Source organism: Gigantopelta aegis, chromosome 1 (assembly GCF_016097555.1).
Source record: "Gigantopelta aegis isolate Gae_Host chromosome 1, Gae_host_genome, whole genome shotgun sequence".
NCBI lineage: Eukaryota > Metazoa > Mollusca > Gastropoda > Neomphalida > Peltospiridae > Gigantopelta > Gigantopelta aegis.
Window position 1 is genome coordinate 28498964 of NC_054699.1, and position 12446 is coordinate 28511409.

The 12446-nt window shown below is 40.3% G+C and overlaps 1 protein-coding gene across 1 annotated transcript in view; it reads right to left on the minus strand.

The window, feature by feature from the left end:
* The window catches only part of LOC121373370, a 48514-nt gene that overhangs the window by 21938 nt on the left and 14130 nt on the right, over window positions 1-12446 (minus strand). The window contains exons 2-7 of the mRNA XM_041499985.1: window positions 9299-9447; window positions 8301-8431; window positions 6552-6687; window positions 6077-6145; window positions 2780-2901; window positions 2199-2280 (exon numbers count right to left, since the gene is read on the minus strand). Of these exons, the coding sequence (XP_041355919.1) occupies window positions 2199-2280; window positions 2780-2901; window positions 6077-6145; window positions 6552-6687; window positions 8301-8431; window positions 9299-9447 (689 nt within the window). The remainder of the gene's footprint in view (window positions 1-2198; window positions 2281-2779; window positions 2902-6076; window positions 6146-6551; window positions 6688-8300; window positions 8432-9298; window positions 9448-12446) is intronic.

The following is a 12446-nucleotide window of genomic DNA, read 5'->3' on the forward strand; positions in this document are numbered from 1 at the left end:
AACTTCGTGATGTATTAGACTGTATGATATAGTACAGTAGGCCAAGGTCACGGGAAGTAGGTCATGGCCTACCTGAGGTCATGACCTACTTTCTGTGACCTTGACTTATTTATTGCTGTATAGAGAGAGTTTTGTATACCGTTTTAGCCAACGTCGTGATATGTTTGAGTGTGTGGCATGTATTGCTGTATAGACAGAGTTTCGTATACAGTCTCAGCCAACTCTGTGATGTGGTTGAGTATAAGGCATGTATTGCTGTATAGAGAGGGTTTTGTATACAACTCTGTGATGTGGTTGAGCATAAGGCATGTATTGCTGTATAGAGAGGGTTTTGTATACAGTCTCAGCCAACTCTGTGATGTGGTTGAGTATAAGGCATGTATTGCTGTATAGAGAGGGTTTTGTATACAACTCTGTGATGTGGTTGAGCATAAGGCATGTATTGCTGTATAGAGAGGGTTTTGCATACAACTCTGTGATGTGGTTGAACATAAGGCATGTATTGCTGTATAGAGAGGGTTTTGTATACAGTCTCAGCCAACTCTGTGATGTGGTTGAGTATAAGGCATGTATTGCTGTATAGAGAGGGTTTTGTACACAACTCTGTGATGTGGTTGAGCATAAGGCATGTATTGCTGTATAGAGAGGGTTTTGTATACAACTCTGTGATGTGGTTGAACATAAGGCATGTATTGCTGTATGGAGAGGGTTTTGTATACAATCTCAGCCAACTCTGTGATGTGGTTGAGTATAAGGCATGTATTGCTGTATAGACAGGGTTTTGTATACAACTCTGTGATGTGGTTGAGCATAAACTCTGTGATGTGGTTGAGTATAAGGCATGTATTGCTGTATGGAGAGGGTTTTGTATACAATCTCAGCCAACTCTGTGATGTGGTTGAATATAAGGCATGTATTGCTGTATGGAGATATTTTAATATACAATCATTCAACTTCATGATGTGTTGGAGAGTGTGGCATGTATTGCTATATATAGAGATAGTTTTGTATACCGTTTCAGCCAACTTCGTTATGTGTTAGACTGTGTGATGTATTGCAGTAGATCACGGTCATAGAAAGTAGGTCATGGGATCATGACCTACTTTTCGTGACCTTGTCCTACTTATTGTTGTATAGACAGAGTTTTGTATACCATCTCAGCTGAGCCAAGTTCGTGATGTGTTGGAGTGTGTGGCATGTATTGCTGTATATAGAATTTTGTATACAGTCTCTGCCAAGTTCGTGATGTGTTGGGAGTGTGTGGCGTGCATTGCTGTATATAGAGTGTTGTATACAGTTTCTGCCAACTTCGTGATGTGTTTTAGTGTGTGCATGTATTGTTGTATATAAAGTTTAGTGTACCGTCTCAGCCAAATTCGTGATGTGTTTGAGTGTGTGGCATGTATTGTTGTATAGAGAGAGTTATGTATACCGTCTCAGCCAACTTCGTGATGTGTTTATAGAGAGAAGTGTACACAAAGTATATTTCAAGTCACGTGATCCGTGCGGCGTTGTCATTAGTAAATCAATTGTCGCGTGACTATGCCTTTAATTGATTTTTAAATCACAACTTGAATTGTTAAATATTCACATAATTCTTATATTTGATTTTTTGAAACACCATTTTCATTTTATCTACTCACGTGTTGCATGAACTGCCGCATGGTGCCATATGTCAGAGCCGGTTTAAGGATCGGCGGGGCCTGTAGCACAAATAACAGCGTTTCCCCTTTCCCCAGGATATATATTTTGCAATCCCGTCGGGGAGAAGAGAAAAATGACCTTGGAAAATAAATGCACACATCACCACGGGGCCCCTGAAGCGCGAGGTCCCCTGAAGAGCACGTGCTACATGTGCTACTAGGATAAACCGGTTCTGCGTATAATAATGATAATCCTATATCACCGGCCTCGGTGGCGTCGTGGTTAAGCCATCAGACGACAGGCTAGTAGGTACAGGGTTCGCAGCCAGGTACCGGCTCCCACCCAGAACGAGTTCTATTAAGGGCTCAATGGGTAGGTGTAAGGCCACTACACCCCCTTCTCTATCACTAACCAACTAACAACTAACTCACTGTTCTGGACAGACAGCCCAGATAGCTGAGGTGTGTGCCCAGGACAGCGTGCTTGAATCTTAATTGGATATAAACACGAAAATAAGTTGAAATGGAAATGAAATAAATCCTATATCTACTCACGTGCTTAACAAACTGCCGCATGCTACCGTACGCGTTGTGGACGTCGTTCACGGCAGTGAGTGCTCGCTGTCTGTACGAGCTCCTGAATTAAAAGTAACAGATATATTATCTTATAATTGTTACTGTCACAAAGACGTACACATTTAGAGCGTTTAAACAGTACGTAACGCAAATACAAACCATTTTTATAGCCCTTCCCCGACAGTTACCGCCAAACAATTTTTGAGCAAAAGATGATGATGATGTGATAATGATAATGATGGTGATGATGATGATAATGATGATGATAATAATAATAATAATAATAGTATCAGTACTACTACTACTACTACTACTACTACTACTACTACTACTACTATTACTACTACTACTACTAATAATAATAATAATAACGATGTGATGATGTATTATGATGAAGAAGATGATGATGAAGATGACAATTTAATAATAATATTAAAATAATAATAATAATAATAATAATAATAATAATAATAATAATAATAATAATAACAACAACAGCAACGACAGTATTAATATTAACAATTATATCATTTAATTTAAAATGTTTTTAATGTTCCTACCGCTTCGCCTGCGGAATCGTGGAGTTTGAGATTTCGCCATCGTCCTTGAAAGGTGTGTATAAAGGTGAATCGTAGGGGTCAGTTATATTTGTTATTTTTTCAAACTGCTTATCAACTCGACTCTGTGAAAAAAAGGTTTATAATTAATAAGTATAATATAGAATAGAATAGATGTTTAACGACACCCCAGCACGAAAAATACATCGGCTATTGGGTGTCATACTATGGTAAATGCAAAAACAAAATGATGATCAACATCAAGATATAAATGCAACAGTTCAATTAAAACAAAAACTGTATAAAGAACTGTGGTAATATTAAAATTTAGAATAAAAGTCAGTATCACGAAGGAATTACAATATAAGTTCTGGATGGAATCTAAATGATTTAATAAGTATAAATAAATAAATAATAAATAAATAATTTAAAATAAATAAAAACTTTTTATAAATATTAACATATTAAAATAACTGTAAAATAAATAAATATGAAAATAAACATAAAGTATATTATTTATTTATTTATTTTACTCTTTATTAAATTAAAAATTTAAACCACACTGGCTTTGTCCGGGTGGGAGAGACATCCCTCCCCCACCATTCACACCTCTTTTTTCCATACTACCCTTTATAGTTGCCTTTCGCTTCGTAACACGACTAAAGCTGTATCCTAACCGGACGCGAGCGACGCGAACGACGTGAGCGATTATTTTAGAAATCATTGATTTCAATCGACCGCACGCGTACAAATAAATATGTCGCGTCGCACCGGCCTCGGTGGCGTCGTAGTTAGGCCATCGGTTTACAGGCTGCTAGGTACTGTGTTCGGATCTTTTATTTGCGCTTCCCACAGGCAGGATAGCACAAACCATGGCCTTTGTTGAACCAGTTATGGATCACTGGTCGGTGCAAGTGGTTTACACCGACCCACTGAGCCTTGCGGAGCACTCACTCAGGGTTTGGAGTCGGTATCTGGATTAAAAATCTCATGCCTCGCCTGGGATCCGAACCCAGTGCCTACCAGTCTGTAGACCGATGGCCTAACCACCAAGGCCGGTAAATCAAGCAAGAGTACCGATGAAGGACATGATACGCCCGTCAGCAGTTTGATTGAAAACCATAGATATTAATGAATATGTTACGGGTATGGTTCACTTCTAATTATGTGAATGGAATGGATGAACAGTATGTTTTGGACCAACTACTGATGATACTGTATCCAGTGGAGAAGGTGCTGTCTGATTAATGAATTTATTGTTCTTAATTAGAAAGTGAAATTTTGTTTAGCGTTTTCTTCAAAGGCTAAACAAGAATTTCCTATGATGTTCAGAATATAGACAAATTATTTGCTTTATCTGTATCACAGTGTCCTAGTAATTGCATGCCACACACTACCATAACAAGGAGTTCCTACATGTGAGGATAGATGGTCCTATATACATCTGTATGCAAGATAGGGTCCGGACAAAGATTTACTGTTTTGTGCAGTAGACCGTGAAAAGTAGGTCACATTGAACTAGTAATAGTGCACGACACACCGCCATACCAAGTTGTTCCTACACGTGAGGTTTGATGGTCCTGTCCCCTGCGCGTGCTGTAACCTCACCGTGGTGCAGGGGTGTAACATTCTCTTTGAGAATGGCCAATACAGCACAAATTGAAGTTTAGAGTAAAATTCGGTGTCCGTAAAATTCTGTGATATTTGTATTTGTATTTTTGCACAGTTCTTTACACTGTTTTTGTTTAAACCTTGAATTTTTATATTGATGTTGATCATCACTTTATTTATTTGCATTACCATAGTTTGACACCCAATAGCCGATGTATTTTTCGTGCTGGGGTGTCGTTAAACATTCATTCATTCATTTGATGGTCCTGTATACATCTGTATGCAAGATAGGGTCCGGACAAAGATTGACTGGTATGTGCAGTAGACCGTGAAAAGTAGGTCACAGTGTTCCTACATGTGAGGTTTGATGGTCCTGTATGCATCTGTATGCAAGATATTGTCTGGACAAGAAAACATTAACAGACTAACGGAGGGACGGACGGACGGATGCGCTGAAAACGCCATATCATAATGTGACCTATCATAGACGGGTGTATAAAAAGGATACCGGTACTTTCAATTTCCGGAAAACATTGTCACCTAGTTAATATTGATGAGCGAAGTAACGCGCTGATTGGTTCTTTTCATACTGAAGTCAGTCATGTGACCCACACGCCTGCACCCATTCCGACTGCAGTGACTTGCTGATTAACCACAATTGTAAAGAAACACTCTAACCGTACAAACCGGCCTCGGTGGCGTCGTGGTTACGCCATCGGTCTACAGGCTGGTAAGTACTGGGTTCGGATCCCAGTCGAAGCATGGGATTTTTAATCCAGATACCGACTCCAAACCCTGAGTGAGTGTTCCGCAACGCTCAATGGGTAGGTGTAAACCACTTGCACCGACCAGTAATCCATAACTGGTTCAACAAAGGCCATGGTTTGTGCTATCCTGCCTGTGGGAAGGGCAAATAAAAGATCCCTTGCTGCTAATCGGAAAGAGTAGCCCATGTAGTGGCGACAGCGGGTTTCCTCTCAAAATCTGTGTGGTCCTTAACCATATGTCTGACGCCATATAACCGTAAATAAAATGTGTTGAGTGCGTCGTTAAATAAAACATTTCTTTCTTTCTTTCTAACCGTATAAATTATGGAACTTGTAGTAACGAAACAAATCAAAATTAATATACATTTGAATGTATCAGATTGCCAGTCACGTTACGTATATCATGAACAGTCCGAATGAATGAGTGAATTAATTAATGAATAAATGAATGAATGAATGAATGTTTGGCGCCATACCAACACAAAGATACACATCGACTATTTGATGTCGGTGATGAATGATTAATATAAATGTAATTACGTACGTACGTGCATTTATTGTGTATTTTATAATCATTACACTCTGTAGTCATAGTAAAAAGTTTGTGTTTTGTGACGATGAGCTGGAACATTCAATGTAAACGCAAGCCAGTAGGGACCGGAGGGCGGATGGGGGAGGGGGGAGGGGGGAGGGGGCTGAGCCTCCCCTACTATATGACGAAAATGTACAGTTTTTTTGGTCCTACTCTGTATGCATAAAGATAAAAATCTGGCTTGTGCACCCGTACTAGAGACTTTGCTCCTTCTGCTAGATGTTGTGCCCCCCCCCCCCCCCCCCCCCCCCCCCCGCCACTCCCAACATCGTTCCTACGGGCTTGCTGTAAAGAATTGAAGTGAAAAGTGTACAACTGTTGTTTAATTACCATACTGGCTGCGTGTAGCGTTCTGTTCAAGGCTATGGCGCGTTCCATCAGAACAATTAGTTCTCGTAGCTGAAACAACAAAAAAGGAAATTCGTTTTGTTTACCAACATCACTAGAGCAATAGAGAGAGAGAGAGAGAGAGAGAGAGAGAGAGAGAGAGAGAGAGAGAGAGAGAGAGAGAGAGAGAGAGAGAGAGAGAGAGAGAGAGAGAGAGAGAGAGAGGCAGACAGGCAGGCAGGCAGGCAGGCAGACAGACAGACAGACAGACATACAGACACAGAGACAGAGACAGAGACAGATAGACCGATATGGAGTAACACAGAGAGATCTTTTATTATTAAACAAACCACACACACAGGAGAGAGAGAGAGAGAGAGAGAGAGAGAGAGAGAGAGAGAGAGAGAGAGAGAGAGAGAGAGAGAGAGAGAGAGAGAGAGAGAGGGGGGGGTGTAAGGCACGGCATGTGTATATTTACATATTTTGGAATGGCCTCCAATCGGGTGATGTAGTTGTCGAAGTCTCCCCTCGTCTTGAACTTGGTGAATCGAATCCAGTCGTTCAGAGATTTGTGCGGCCCACCCATGTTGCTGACCGGGTTGATGTACGTATAGCTGGAAGACAAATAACTCGGCTGTATTAAAGACACGGAAGGAAGGAAGGAAATGTTTTGTTTAACGACGCACTCAACACATTTTATTTACGGTTATATGGCGTCAGACATATGGTTAAGGACCACACATATATATATAGAGAGGAAACCCGCTGTCGCCACTTCATGGACTACTCTTTTTGATTAGCAGCAAGGAATCTTTTATATGCACCATCCGACAGACAGGATAGCACATACCACGGCCTTTGTTACAACAGTTGTGGAAGACTGGCTGGAACGAGAAATAGCCCAATGGGGCCACCAACGGGGATCGATCCTAAACCGACCGCGCATCAACCATAAAGACACGGCCACACAGCAACTCGGATGTATTAAAGACACAGTCACACAGCAACTCAGCTGTATTAAAGATACATTCACACAGCAACTCAGCTGTATTAAAGATACATTTACACAGCAATTCGGATGTATTAAAGACACAGTCACACAGCAACTCATCTGTATTAAAGATACAGTCACACAGCAACTCGGATGTATCAAAGACACAGTCGCACAACAACTCGGGTGTATTAAAGACGCGGCCACACAGCAACTCAGTAGTATTAAAGACAGGTTCGCACAGCAACTGTGGTGTATTAAAGACGCGGTCACACAGCATCTCAGCTGTATTAAAGATGCGGTCACACGGCAACTCAGTAGTATTAAAGACACACTCACACAGCAACTGTGGTGTATTAAAGACGCGGTCACATAGCAACTCAGTTATATTAAATACACATTCACACATCAACTAAGCTGTATTAAAGACACAATCACACAACTCAGATGTATTAAAAACACTGTCACACAACAACTCAGCTGTATTAAAGATGCGGTCACACGGCAACTCAGTAGTATTAAAGACACACTCACACAGCAACTGTGGTGTATTAAAGACGCGGTCACATAGCAACTCAGTTATATTAAATACACATTCACACATCAACTGAGCTGTATTAAAGACACAATCACACAACTCAGATGTATTAAAAACACTGTCACACAACAACTCAGCTGTATTAAAGATACAGTCACACAGCAACTCCGTTATATTAAAGGCACATTCATACAAGTCAGCAGTATTAAAGACACAGTCACACAGCAACTCGGGTGTATTAAAGACGCGGTCACACAGCAACTCATTTGTATTAAAGACACGGTCACACGGCAACTCAGCTACATTAAAGACACATTCACATAGCAACTCAGCTGTATTAAAGACACATTCAAATAGCACCGCAGCTGTGTTAAACACTTGGTCGCACAACTATACCGTCTAAAAATAACTAGAGCTTATCTCGATAATCATTACTTCTAAGACGGACGTGTGTCTTTAGAATTATGAAAAATGCATTTTTAGGGCATTACAAAACCCTGGGTGACCAGAACCACTTCAGGTGTACCAGAATGAATACTCTATGTAAGTAAAAGCAAGTATTCCTAATTTAACTGATGAAAAACGGCTTTAATAGTGAAAAATACGTCGTAGTGTTTAAAAACTAGGGCCTATCACTTTAAAAGTGTGCTGAGGTGATGCTAAACAAACATTCCCTTCCTTTAAAGATGGACTCTCACTTTATGAAAGCATATCCCTCGATGTACGTGTCCAGATCGTTTTTCAGGATGTCGTAATTTACTTTCTCTTTCACTGACAGACTCTCTCTCTTGATCGCTGACAGTTTGCTCTTGAGTCCCTCGGCTCGTTCCTGTAAAAGATCCATGTATACTGAGAAACATTAATTAACGGCCAGTTCTTGTGAAATATCCATATATACTGAGAAACATTAATTAACGACCAGTTTCTGTAAAACATCCATGTATACTGAGAAACATTAATTAAAGGTAAGTTCCTGTAAAACATCCATGTATACTGAGAAACATTAATTAACGGCCCGTTCCTTTAAAACATTCATGTATACAGTGAAACATTAATTAACGGCCAGTTCCTGTAAAACATCCATATATACTGAAAAACATTCATTAACAGCCAGTTCCTGTAAAATATCCATATATACTGAGAAACATTAATTAACGGCCAGTTCCTGTAAAACATCCATATATACTGAGCAACATTAATTAACGGCCAATTCCTGTAAAATATCCATATATACTGAGAAACATTAATTAACGGCCAGTTCCTGTATAACATCCATATGTGCTGAACAACATTAATTAACGGCCAATTCCTGTAAAACATCCATGTATACCGTGAAAAATACATTAACCGCCAGTTCCTGTAAAACATCCATGTATACTGAGCAACATTAATTAACGGCCAGTTCATTAAATCTGAGCCGGTCTAATCCTGGAATCAAAAGACGAAAACAAATAAGCAAACAAAGACAAAAATAAAAAACAAAAGACAAAAGACAAAAACAAAAACAAAATCCACGAAAGAACATGCATATCAGGTTTTTTTTTTTTTTAAACCCCAAAAAATCCCCAGAATCCCCCCCCCCACACACCCCCCCCCAAAAAAAAATAAAAAAATAATAATAATAAAAAATAAAAAAAATAAAAAAAACAAACAAACAAACAAACCAACCAACCCAATAAACAATGAAAGAACATACGTATCGTTTTGGAAACATCTGTGGATCCCAAGACTCGAGTTTGTCGTCGTAACCGGGCACATCGAACGCGGTGGCCTGCATGGGGCGGTCCTCCATCCGCCACTCAAAGAACTCCTTGTACAACCGCATCAAGTCCTGGACAGGGGACGCTGAAATTTTTTAATAACACATAGTAATGGAAACATCTACAGTTTTGATAAAATGTTACTGTCGCTTGCTTGCATACATCACACAAGTTTGACTGGAAACATAATTTATTGCATATAAGGTATTGGGGTGGGAGGCGTGATTGAAGGGGCCGGATTTAGACCTTGGGGGGGGGGGGGGGGGTGTATACAATAATTATACAAGTATATTTTAGTATTATCATATCTAACGGTGAAATATCGCCCTGTTCTTGATGTTCAAATAGATAATAATACATTTTATGTGCTATAGCTGGCGGCTATTGGCAAAATATATTGAAAGTTAAAGTTTGTTTTGTTTAACGACACCACCAGAGCACATTGATTTATTAATCATCGGCTACTGGATGTTAAACATTTAGTAATTTTAACATATAGCCTTAAAGAGGTTATCCGCTACATGTTTCCATTAGTAGCAAGGGATCTTTTATATGCACCAGCCCAGAGACAGGACAGCACATACCACATCCTTTGATATACCAGCCATGGTGCACTGGCTGGAAGGTTTGAACGAGAAATAGCCCAAAACGACCGCGCATCAAGCGAGCGCTTTACCACTAGGCTACTTCCCGCCCCTATGGTGTAAGATCTATAATAAATGATTAAATAGTAATTGGAAAAAACCCGTTTTATAAAACACCTGACCCCAACCCACCACACCTTAACCCATCCCAACCCCAAACGTTTATCCTGGTTACGGACCTGGCTGGACAAAATGACAGGTAAAAAGGGCTACAGTAGGCTATACATTGTGTACTGTTATGTATAATAATAGACTGTAAATAGACGTTTGATGAAGATGCGTACCGCGCCAAAGTACACAGTCCAATTCGATCGAGTTATATTCAGGTGTTTGTCTAATAGGTTGGGCTAGCGGTCTTTCTTGTAGCGCATTATAGTTAAAAAGCAGTACGGTATCCCTTAAAGGACATACATTCGGCTTCGTTAATTATTCATTATAGATTTGGGGAAAAAAAGAAGAGAACATTTAGCTAAAATCTATTTACGGCCCTAGCGTTTGTATATATAGTTAACTTTTTTATGCGTCATAAAGAAATCAGTTTCAAATTAATTTATACGTCAATGAGCATTCGATTTCGATTCTTCTTGTTTTATTGGATGGTATGGCAGTGGCGAACTGGTCATCGCCTAAGAGCAGTCATTTGTTTGTAAATTGTTATCACACGCATGTGTGTTATTAGTTTGTATTACAAAAATAACGAAAGATGTTCTCACCAACGGGTATGTAAGAATACTACTTTACAAATATTATTTTACAGTTTCTATATATTTATGTGTTTTTTGAGTTTACAGATGTTATTCATTATGAGAAAGTTAGCATAAAACCTCTCTCTCTCTCTCTCTCTCTCTCTCTCTCTCTCTCTCTCTCTCTCTCTCTCTCTCTCTCTCTCTCTCTCTCTCTCTCTCTCTCTCTCTCTCTCTCTCTCTCTCTCTCTCTCTCTCTCTCTCTCTCTCTCTCTCTCTCTCTCTCTGTCTCAATACCTCTCGGTCTGTCTTTGCCTCTCTCCCTGGGCGGGACATAGCCATGTAGCTTGATGCACGGTTGGTCTGGGATCGATCAACGTCGGTGGACCCATTGGGCTATTTCACGTTCCAGCCAGTGCACCACGACTGGTATATCAAAGGTCGTGGTATATGTTGTCCTGTCTATTGAATGGTGCATATAAAAGATCCATTGCTACTAATGGAAAAATGCAGAGGGTTTTCTCTCTAAGAATATATGTCAAAATTACCAAATGTTTGACATCCAATAACCGATGATTAATTAGGAGAGGGCCTCGTAAGTTGAATAACTTGTGACCAATCCATTTGTACATTATATGCAATAAAATATGTTTTAATCAATCCATCAATAATTCAAAGTGCTCTAGTGGTATCGTCAATTTTTTTTTTTAACTGTTTTCTTTGTGCTTCTCCGCATTTACTTGGAATGATTTATTGATAAAACATGCATGTCCTTTACGGGCCACCATAGTCATCAGCCAATACATATATCGCCATTGTGATCGGTCTGTGTTGTCACAGCAGTTGATACGGAAAGTACGCGAGTTGATGAGAGGACAAACAGACGTCTAACAATCGCATCAAACGGGGAACTAACGAGATGCGGACAGTTTACTGTCACCTGTTCCCTAGCCCGCGACTCGGCCGTCGTCAGATACTGGTGTTCCTTTTCTTAAACGATGTTTGCTGGAGGTCACAGGTCATCACGATATGCAAATAATTATAATACAGACCAGTGAGTGGCCTCCCAAAACACGACGGTTGGAATGTATGTATGTATGGGTGTAAAACATGAAGTAGGCTACTTCGCCAACACTGTAAATATTGTGTGTCGAGAATTGGCTCAGTGGATAGAGCGCTCGCTTGAGATGCGATGAGTTCGTACCAGCCTCGGTGGCACAATTTCTATATAATTTTCCCTTATACTTTGTAAGGCTATTAATTCACTTTATATAAAGCCCTGTACGCTCCAGGACCCCTTTAAGCCATCGGACTACAGGTTGGTAGGTGCAGAGTTCGCAGCCCGATACCGGCTACAACCCAGAGCGAGTTCTTATGGGCTCAATGGGTAGGTGCAAGGCCACTACACCCTCTTCTCTCTCACTATCCACTAACCAACTAACAACTAACCTAATGTCCTGGACAGACAGCACATATAGCTGAGGTGTGTGCCCAGGACAGCGGGCTTGGACCTTAATTGGATATAAGCACGAAAATAAGTTGAAATGAAATGAAGCAGGCTACTTATCTAACACTGTAGATTTAGCTCAGTGGGTAGAGCGTTCGTATGAGATGCAATGGATCACACGGGTAGGCTACGGGTATTAGTGATTATGCCCCACTTCCAGTGCCGTTGCCATGGTTTCTTTTGTTAAAAATGTAGGTACCAGGTGCGTGTGCAGATGGGAGCGTGGGAGCTTGGGGGTCGAAACCCTCCC